This window comes from Nerophis ophidion, linkage group LG01 (genome assembly GCF_033978795.1).
Source record: "Nerophis ophidion isolate RoL-2023_Sa linkage group LG01, RoL_Noph_v1.0, whole genome shotgun sequence".
In the NCBI taxonomy this organism is placed as follows: domain Eukaryota; kingdom Metazoa; phylum Chordata; class Actinopteri; order Syngnathiformes; family Syngnathidae; genus Nerophis; species Nerophis ophidion.
The window spans coordinates 32,165,753-32,176,234 of record NC_084611.1 but is presented as its reverse complement, the minus strand read 5'-3'; the positions used below and the strand labels follow the sequence as shown (position 1 = coordinate 32,176,234).

The window sequence follows — 10,482 nt, the reverse complement described above, 5'->3', positions numbered from 1 at the left end:
TAATAAGTAGTCATTTTTAAGTAAAGCCTGGAGCAGGGGTGTCCAAACTTTTTCCAGGGAGAGACGTACCAAGGAAAATGTAAAGATGTCAGTCACTCAATAGAACTTTAGCAAGCTAAAAAAAACTTACCACATCCTGCAAGAAATTTGTACACATGGTAATCATGACATGATGCACGGAATTCCACAAAGACCATATGTAGTAAGACGCACGGGTCTTTGACCATTTTACTTTACAGCTAACATTTTTGGGGGAATGGGGCAGGTTTGCCTATATTTGTTTGTGTAATGTTTGTACCTGTGTGTATTTTGTCATAAGAATGTGTTGTGTGTGCCATTAATGGTTACCAGGCTGCACTTTGAACACCCCCGACCTAGGGACTGTCCTTTATCTATCCTCCACAACATTAGATACTTCCCTCAGTCCTGCCTTGCGCACAGCTGTAATGTCGTAGGCCCACGTCTGGTCCAGACCGGAGCCGACAGTGGACTGGTGAGGCCAGTAGGGGAAATGGAAGCGACAAGAGATGACAAGCGCGCCATCAGGAAGCTCTTTCAGCAGCTTGTCGCCCAGCACTTCCATCTGTCGACCATTCGGACGAGGGCAGATGAAGCAAACTACTAACATGATGGAGGAGATAACGCTGAAACAACTTACCGCTCCTGGAGCAAGAAAAGCAGTTATGTTGTTGTACTTTGAGAGATCAGTCTGTAAAAAAAACAACTATGTCAAATGTTTTAAAAAAAATGCAACTTCAATTCGTGTACTTACCTTCCAAAAATCTTTTTTAACAAAATTTGCCTGGCTTGAAGGAACTCCTGTCCATCGGGCCTTTGTCCGGGCATATGCTAGCAGTATGGAGTTGATCTCGAACCCGGTGCACTTGAAGCCAGCAGATGAGGCGGCAAACACCTACGGTAAGAGAAAACATGCCGGTCAACCTCTTGTTTTGGAGTAGGTGTTACACATTGGAAATACAATGGCATTCAACATAAAAAGTGTTTTTGAGATAAGAGCTGTCTCTCAGCTAATTGTTATGCATTAAATTGCAATCAAACATCTGAGTTACAAACAAGACAGCCATTAGTTGGCGTATCAATTGTCACAGTGAACACTGTAAGACATGAAATATTGTATAACATGTATTTTTTATTTATCTGGCTATTTGGGACAAAATGAGTGTTAAAAAAATTTGAAAGCTGCTAACTGAACTTTTGGATGCAATCTTGAATCTCCTGGTTGCTTTGTTGGGTCTGCTCCTGTCTCTGGCCATGCTCCCTCCACCCTAGCAGACGATGGCGTCGAACACCGCAGAGGCCAAGCACAGTGTATATGTTTCTTTTACTTTTTATTCATAGCTGTATGTAGAAATGGCTGGTTGTAACCGCTGCTTTAATGTGCTTTGTCTTCTTTAATGTTTCATGTTTCCCTCTTACACACATGTAAGAGGGGTGTGTACTATGGCTATGAGTTATTTTTTTTCCCCCTTGGCCTCAGTCTGGACCCCCTCTCCAGGGGCCCAGGCTTTGACCGATTTTTTAATGTTATTTTATTGTTATTGTTAAGCATGTTACGTGGTGCCCCTTTTGGCGTCCAAGCACCAATTATTATTATTATTATAACCATCTACCATTGATTTCAATGGTAGATGGTTATTTGAGATACAAGTTTTTTTAGTTAAGAGCGCCTTCACAAAACCAATGAAACTTATAAATCGAGGTACTACTGTAATGCAAATGGAAATAATCCGCTCCAGGATTAAATAGTGGCCAGCGTAGCTACATTTTTTGAGTTAACGTTTAACCCATAGATAGCATTTCTAATATTTGTGGCAAGTGTAAAGAAAAGTAAAATAATATTTTTTGAGGCTGGTCCTTATTTTGAAAAAAGTGAAAGCCAAAGACAAAGCACAGCATACAATTTCTCGTAGAAGTGGTGTTTTGCAAGATTTACTGATGGTTTAAACCAGGAATGTAAAACCTGCGGCCCGCGATATAGGTTTGCTAAGTGTAAAAATAAGCTGCCTTTTTTAAATGAAATAACCTGCTGTTCTCAATGTGTCAACTGGATGTCGCAATAGCAATTTTGTTAGTCAAGTAAACGGTTTATACAGGCCAAGTAAGCAAGAGGTACACAGTAAAGCAACGCTGATGCTCCTCCCACTCGACACAACGTAAAACCTGCCATTTTACGTCTCCGGCTTCGAACACATCGTGATTTGGAATTCTCATTCCCACAACATGTCTCTGTCAAAAAACAAAACAGTAGGCACAGAGTGCAGTGTTCCAAGAAAAATGATCATCCTCCTATTTTTTCACGGGAGTGAATGGGAAACCACATATTTTTGCGAGCAAGTTTTTTCTGTAATGAGCATCAACAAAACAAAGCTTATGCTCAAGAGTCACACCCAACCACTTGGATAACATCCTAAAAAAATGTCTATCTCTCGAGATGTGAAACCTGATATTGATGCATTGGTGAAAGCTTAAAAAAGCCAGGTTTTAGGAGAAAATTAAAAAATTGTTAACCCCACTTAAAAGGATGCATGAGACATTGCACCTCAATATAGTTCTATAAAAACTATTGTCTTCTGTGAAAATTTAAAGAAAGTAAAGAGTGTGTGATATACTGTAATACTGCCAGTCTCTTTAATTCATACATTTGGTTTGTTGAAATTGCTCATGCATTGCACAGCTTGTATTTTTCTATCCATACTCAGTGATGCTTACAAGGAAGGGAGTAACTTAACTGAATAGTTTCTACCTCAGTTTGCAGGGTTTGTTGATTTTGCACAGGATTAATACGTGGAAATAACAAATGAGGTATTTGATACCTAGAACACGTTTTATTTATTATCTGTTTTGTATTTTATTCAATCCGAGATAGACTGTGACTTACAGTTTATTGGCTTTTTAGATACTCTGCGACAAAGTCTAAGTTCAGTGTGTTCTTCATGGTGTTTTTGCAGATTTACTCATTTTTTCCTCAAAATGTTTAACTAACTTGAAGTGTTTTGTCAAGAGGATTATTAGTAATATGTTCATGTTCATATTGTGCTTGTTCTATTTTGCGCCAAAGTAAAAAAAGAAAAGAAAATGTGAAGTTGTCATAGTTGTATTTTTAAGCTATTATGCCTTGATTCATGCGGCCCTTAAGCTAAAATGTGTTTGACACCGCTGTTTTAAGAAAAAGTTTTTCGTTTAAATTTAGGAGTTAATATTTGCAGAACATTTCGTTCATCTATAAAATTGTACGACCTCAGTCAATCGACTATTTCATTAAAAACAATGTCGTAATATTTGGTGTTTTTTGGAGTAAAAATTTTAAGTGTGTGGACACTACTGTTGTAATTCTAAATAACATCTGGCTGTGGTACCATACGGTCTGACTACAAAGCTAAATTTAATTACAGTTGTAAAGTTTGATTCTTGATCACACACACTTCTGTGTGTATAGCGCAGATTTATATTGTTTACATCAGAGGTATTGGCTCACACACCAGCCTTCCATCTCCTGATCCCAGATCTGCTAAGCAACCTGTCCGACCCTCAAGGAGCTTCATAACGTTCCGTGTCTGATCTCTATTGGAGGGCAAATAGGGAACCTGGAACACAGTACATACACACACACATGTTTCTGTTATGCACTTGATTATAATGTACACTGAGTCCTGGCACAAAGGTGTGGTATTCACATATCTGGCATGATCAAATGCAGAGCAGGATGATGTGTTAAACTGCAACATACCACACAAAAGGACAAGCACCTCCCGATCAGCGAAATAATTTCTTGCTCTGATAGTAAAAACAGAAGTGCATTATGTCCAAAAAAACATCACAGATCACAAATACAGACATACCGCTGGCTTTTTCCCCTCACATGTTGCTAGCACGGAGCACACGAGGCTCCAAAACAAGCAAATGACTGTTATCGTGCAAGTTGACACTAAATCACACAACTCCAATAATGTTCAATAGAAAAGAAAATGCAAACACACAGGTTAAAGGAAAACAAAAAAAACAAAAAAAAAACAAATAAAGGAACATTTAAGAACCTTCAAGCCTGATGGGACTTTGCGGAAACCGGGCATGGTGAAGAGGCTCCAGACTCCGTAGAGTCCCGTGAGTAGCGTGCCTGTGCAGGCTGACAGCACCAGGTGAGGTCTGCTTGTGGGGAAGACGTTCCCGTAGTCCTGAAGGATCACTTCGATGGAGTCCTCCATTCCTGATACTGCCAAATGTTAAAAGAAACACATGGTTACCATACAGTGCCTCGAAAAACAGAGGGACAGTACTATAGAAATACAACTTGGGTATACTTTTCGGTAGTGATTCTCACAAACTTTTGTAGAGGTAGCAGGCTCTATCTCAGTGGTTCTTAACCTTGTTGGAGGTACTGAACCCTACCAATTTCATATCCACATTCACCCAACCCAGGGGTGTCGAACTCAAATACAGAGTGGGCCAAAGTTTTAAAACCGACCAAAGCCGTGGGCCAAGGTTGAACAAATTAACCTTTTAATAGGGACCCAAACAAGTTTTGCATTGAAAATTGAACAAGCAAGGCTTATATAACTTTATAGTCACATGCAAAATCAAATTTCAAATAATAATAATTTAAAAAATATCAATGGCATATCAAATAAAATAAAAAATAAAAATTGAATGCCTCTTTTCGGCGGCGGGGTTTGGTGGTAACGGGGGTGTATATTGTATCGTCCCGGAAGAGTTAGTGCCGCAAGTGGTTCTGGGTATTTGTTCTGTTGTGTTACGGTGTGGATGTTCTCCCAAATTGGTTGTCATTCTTGTTTGGTGTGGGTTCACAGTGTGGCGCATATTTGTAACAGTGTTAAAGTTGTTTATACGGCCACTCTCAGTGTGACCTGTATGGCTGTGTTTTTTATAGACTTTGATTTCTATTTTACGGTTTTAATTGATTTTACCCTTTAAAATTGTTTTTAATCATATTTGTTTTTATATTGTTTTTTGTTTTTGTTTTTTTATATTGGTTTTGTATTTATATATTTTTTGTTTTTATTACGTCATTGGTGGAGCATAATATTGTTTTTTAATATTGTTTTTAACATGGCTGTGCAGCACTTTGGAAACATTATTGTTGTTTAAATGTGCTATATAAATAAAGTGGATTGGATTGAATTGGATTGACCAAGTATGCGTTGCATTCACTTGTCTGTGTGTATAAGTTGCATATATTATGTGACTGGGCCAGCACGCTGTTTGTATGGAGTAAAAGCGGACGTGGCGACAGATTGTAGAGAACGCCAAAGGCAGTGTTTTTAGGGCCCACCACCAACATGGTTACCCTGAGGGAAATCGGGAAAAATTCGGGTGGGGCACTGAACTTCGGGAGTCTACCTGGAAAATTGGGAGGGTTGACGAGTATGAGTAGTAGCGGTGAATGTGGCGTTAAAGCGGCGGGCCAGCTGTAATGTTAATTTGATATTGCCTCAAGGGCCAAATGAAAGTACACGGCGGGCCAAATTTGGCCCGCGGGCCAGAGTTTGACACCCATGTCCTAACCCGTCTTTAGTGAAATTTTTTTTTTTTTTTTAAAATCCAAGACAAAGTTATATATTTTTTTACTGGTGCACAAAATGAACCGTGTATGAACATCACCTTGTTCAAAGAACAAAACCAACACAGTGCATGAACTCACAACTAATTACACACCTGCAAATCAGATGGAACATTAGAGGGAACATTGTTTGGGGGTATCCCTAATATGCAGATAGGGAGAAGTTTTTATTTACACGATGAGTCGGGTGTGTCTTGACCTCCACGGCGGAGGCTCCGCCAAACCCCTGAGGCCAACTTACCGAACCCCTAGGGTTCGATCGAACCCAGGTTAAGAACCACTGCTCTATCTAGTGGTACACCAAATAATCACCTGATTTCAATACAGGGTTTTACCTTCCAATATTCAAACCCAGTGTTACTGTTTAAACTGTGTGGTCAAAAACATTAAATATACTTGTTAAATAAAACCTCTGCCTTGTTTTTAATGAATCATTTGTCCTATTATGGTACCATATTTTAATGTTGGTCATTATGGTGGTACTTGCAGAAACATGTTTTCTGAGGTGGAAAAAAGCTTGAGTGGTCCCCAACCACCAGTCCAGGCAATGGTACTAGTCCGAGATGCATTTATTACTGGGCTGCCCAGAAACAAATAATTTATAAACGACCCATTTTCTCTGACTTAACTTTTTGCCTGATCCAATAAACACGTAGATGTATAATAAAACTGCCGATAGGAAGTCCCCATTTGTTATATCTTTGTTACATGAGACAATGCACATTATTGAAGATATAGAATGTGCCAGATTGTAGTTTAAATCCAGAGTCCGCTGCCGAGGATCATGTCATCGCAAAGAAAGAAGCCCCACTTATTCAGTGTTAAGAAGAGTTGTATTTTTCCTACACTTATTTTTGCTGTATTTATTTGCGACACGTTGAAATAACGCCAACATTAAACTGGTCTCTGATGCAAAAAAGTTGGGACCTTACCATGAATTGATTAATGTGGACCCCGACTTAAACAAGTTGAAAAACTTATTCGGGTGTTACCATTTAGTGGTCAATTGTACGGAATATGTACTGTACTGTGCAATCTAATAATAAAAGTTTCATTCAATCAATTAAACCTTTGCTTTAGAGTAGTCAGTGTAAAGTTTGTCTGGTAGAAAAGATTATCCATCCCTGAAAATTAGGCAACACAGTGACGAGTACACTTTGCAGAAAACTAGACTAAAGAGTGTCTTTGTTGTCAATATTTAGTGTCAGCAAGTTAGTCACTCTGTTATCTTGACTCCAATGAACCACAGCTGCCAAATGTCAGCAGCATAAGATGGTGATGCACAGACAGGACGACTCGCATACTTGCCAACCTTCCCGAAATTCAGCGCCTCTCCCGAAAACCTTTCGGGACAAATTTTCTCCCGAAAATCTCCCAAAATTCAGGCAGCGCTAGAGGCCACGCCCCCTCCAGCTCCATGCGGACCCGAGTGATGTGTCGACAGCCTGTTTTCACGTCCGCTTTCCCACAATATAAACAGAGTGCCTGCCCAATTACGTCATAACTGTAGAATGATCGAGGGCGAGTTCTTGGTTTCTTGTGTGGGTTTATTGTTAGGCAGTCTCATTAACGTCCTCCCAGCACGGCAACAACACACAACAACAGCAGTCACGTTTTCGTCTACCCTAAAGCACTTTGTCTGCCATAAACAGCAATGTTGTGACAATCTTAAACAGGACAATACTGCCATCTACTGTGCATGCATATGTGACGATAACATCTACAGCTTTTAGAGCAGTGGTTCTCAACCTCTTTTCAGAGATGTACGCTCTGTGAACATTTTTTTTAATTCAAGTACCCCCTAATCAGAGCAAAGCATTTTTGGTTGAAAAAAAAAGATAAACAAGTCAAATACAGCACTATGTCATCAGTTTCTGATTTATTAAATTGTATAACAGTGCAAAATATTGCTCATTTGTACTGGTCTTTCTTGAACTATTTGGAAAAAAAGATATAGAAATAACTAAAAACTTGTTCAAAAATAAACAAGTGATTAAATTATGAATAAAGATTTCTACACATACTGCGATGAGGTGGCGATTTGTCCAGGGTGTACGCCGCCTTCCGCCCGATTGTAGCTGAGATAGGCACCAGTGCCCCTTGCGACCCCAAAGGGAATAAGCAGTATACAATGGATGGATGGATAGCTGTAAATATACTCCTCCCTCTCTAAACCACGCCCCAAAATCGGAGGTCTCAAGGTTGGCAAGTATGACGACTCGTGTTGCCAGGTTTTGAATAAATGATGTATTTCAGTATATTTTGGTCCCAGAGAGAGAAAGAAGACCCAAAATTAGCAATAGTGACTCCGTCATGCAAGCACTGGACTGAAGCGAAGAGATTTTCTATTCCTGCACTACCGAAGTATGCGTCGCAGATAACTCAGTACAGCTACGTGCAGTTTGACACCGACAGATACACACTTGTTAAACACACGTGTTGTTTGTGGGTATTTAATAGTCTAAAAGTTAGTAATAGTCTTATTTTACCTTGGAACTGCCCCACAGCGTGACGAAATCTTTGCTGGCTAACAATGTTAGCTGTAGCAGCTAGCTAGCAGATAGCTCGATAGACTGGAAGCATATAATATACGTCAAACTGGATACATAAACCGCCCTAATGAAATTTAGGATAGACTAAATTCACTCTTTTTTACCATTATTATTTATTTTTTATTTTCTTATTCCTGACCCGCGTGCGGCCACAACATTCTGCCGAGCAAGCTACAATGCCGGACGCAAGATGGCGCCACTGCGACCTTTCCTCTCCCACCAAACCTTCTAGAAAAGTTCCACCTCTTTATCAACTTTTAACTATTCCCAAAAAACTTCTTATTCTACATAACTTTGATCCAATATGGACGACTGCAAACTCTCCTGAAGTAATCAATAAATTACGATCTAGTATCTATCTATCTATCTATCTATCTATCTATCTATCTATCTATCTATCTATCTATCTATCTATCTATCTATCTATATATATATATATATATATATGTTAGGAGTGTGGAAAAAAATCGATTATTATTATTATTTTTTTATTTTTATCAATCCAACAAACCACTACACAGCAATCCCATAACAATGCAATCCAATTCCAAAACCAAACCTGACCAAGCAACACTCAGAACTGCAATAAACAGAGCAAATGAGAGGAGACACAAACACGACACAGAACAAACCAAAAGTAGTGAAACAAAAATGAATGTTATCAACAACAATATCAATATTAGTTATAATTTCAGCATAGCAGTGATTAAAAATCCCTCATTGACATTATCATTAGACATTTATAAAATAAAAAAACATAGTGTCACAGTGGCTTACACTTGCATCGCATCTCATAAGCTTGACAACACACAGTGTCCAATGTTTTCACAAAGATAAAACAAGTCATATTTTTGGTTCGTTTAAAAGTTAAAACTAATTTACATTATTGCAATCAGTTGATAAAACATTGTCCTTTACAATTATAAAAGTTTTTTTTTTTTTAATCTACACTGCTAGCATGTCAGCAGACTGGGGTAGATCCTGCTGAAATCCTATGTATTGAATGAATACAGAATCGTTTTGAATCGGAAAAATATCGTTTTTTAATCGAGAATCGCGTTGAATTAAAAAAAACGATATATAATCGAATCGCGACCCCAAGAATCGATATTGAATCGAATAGTGGGACACCCAAAGATTCGCAGCCCTAATATATATATATATATATAGAGAGAGAGAGAGAGAGACAGAGAGAGATAGATAGTACTTTATTGTTTCCTTCAGGAGAGTTCCCACAGGAAAATTAAAATTCCAACAGCAGTGTACAGAATTGAGATCGAATTGAAAAAGTCAAAAGTAAATAACTTCACCATTTGCTTGGGAATACGACACAAAATGGCTAAAAACGAAAGGAAGCAAGCAAAAAATTAGAAGTGGTGGATTACGAATGTAGGAGAGTGTACATTATTATGCTCCAGGCAAAAAAAAATAAAAAATCCACGTAAATGTCGATTTATGAAAGTAAGGCCTACATTTTCTAATTGGCTAAAGGCAGGGTTGGGTAATCTTTTTGGCTGAGAGAGCCATGAAAGCCAAATATTTCAAAATGTATTTCCGTGACAGCAATATAATATTTTTTAACACTGAATACAATTAAATGTGTGCATTTTTAAGTAGGGATAAGGATTAAGAGTACAAAAGCCCTTAAATAGATGGATGGATGGATGGATGGATGGATAGATAGATAGATGGATAGATAGTACTTTATTGATTCTTTCAGGAGAGTTCTTTCAGTAAAATTAAAATTCCAGCAGCAGTGTACAGAGTTGAGATCAATTTAAAAAGTAAATAACGGGGGTATAAATGGAAACAAACTAGAAAAATATTACAGTAAGAATAAAAATAAAAAGCAACAGTGGGAATAAAAATAAACAGTAATATAACAAGAGAAACTAGGCATGACCATGTTATGAAAAAAAACATTCTTGTTAAAAACATTTAAAGTGATTTAATTTTTTTTAGTATTATTAGAGGAACCATGATAAACATTCTGAATTGTTTTCATCCATTCTCAAAATAATCTTACTCATCTCATCATATGAAATATAACTTACTTCACCAATTATTATTTATTTTTATTGTGATTACTTATGGAGTTTATTGTGAATAGATTGAGAACAGGAAGTGAGCAAAAGTTTTAGCAACTGTTATGTAAAAGAAAAGGGGTAGGATTAAATAAGCTCCTTTTCTTCCTACTCCTTTTCGCACATGTTGAATAGAGAAACTGGAAATTGTGATGTATCATGTTGTATGCTGCATGTTCCAAATAAACTGAAACTCAACTCAACTCCAGCTCTAATTGCTTTTAGTTTTCTTTATTTGATGTTGAAAGTG

At 37.9% G+C, this 10,482-nt stretch overlaps 1 protein-coding gene across 4 annotated transcripts in view; it reads right to left on the bottom strand.

Moving 5' to 3' along the window:
• Positions 1–8,353, bottom strand: part of si:dkey-190g11.3 (uncharacterized protein LOC567059 homolog) — an 8,487-nt gene extending 134 nt beyond the window's left edge. The window contains exons 1-7 of one of the 4 annotated variants that reach the window (XM_061900864.1): positions 8,253–8,338; positions 8,086–8,169; positions 4,056–4,231; positions 3,501–3,605; positions 773–913; positions 659–709; positions 1–583 (exon numbers count right to left, since the gene is read on the bottom strand). The exon at positions 1–583 is cut by the window's left edge and continues 134 nt beyond it. In XM_061900864.1, the coding sequence (XP_061756848.1) occupies positions 389–583; positions 659–709; positions 773–913; positions 3,501–3,605; positions 4,056–4,223 (660 nt within the window). In that variant the 5' untranslated portion in view covers positions 4,224–4,231; positions 8,086–8,169; positions 8,253–8,338 and the 3' untranslated portion in view covers positions 1–388. Of the gene's footprint in view, positions 584–658; positions 710–772; positions 914–3,500; positions 3,796–3,860; positions 4,232–8,085 lie in introns of those variants that run through there. The other 3 variants (XM_061900884.1, XM_061900894.1, XM_061900875.1) reach the window with 3 other exon arrangements.
• Positions 8,354–10,482: the final 2,129 nt, after the last annotated feature.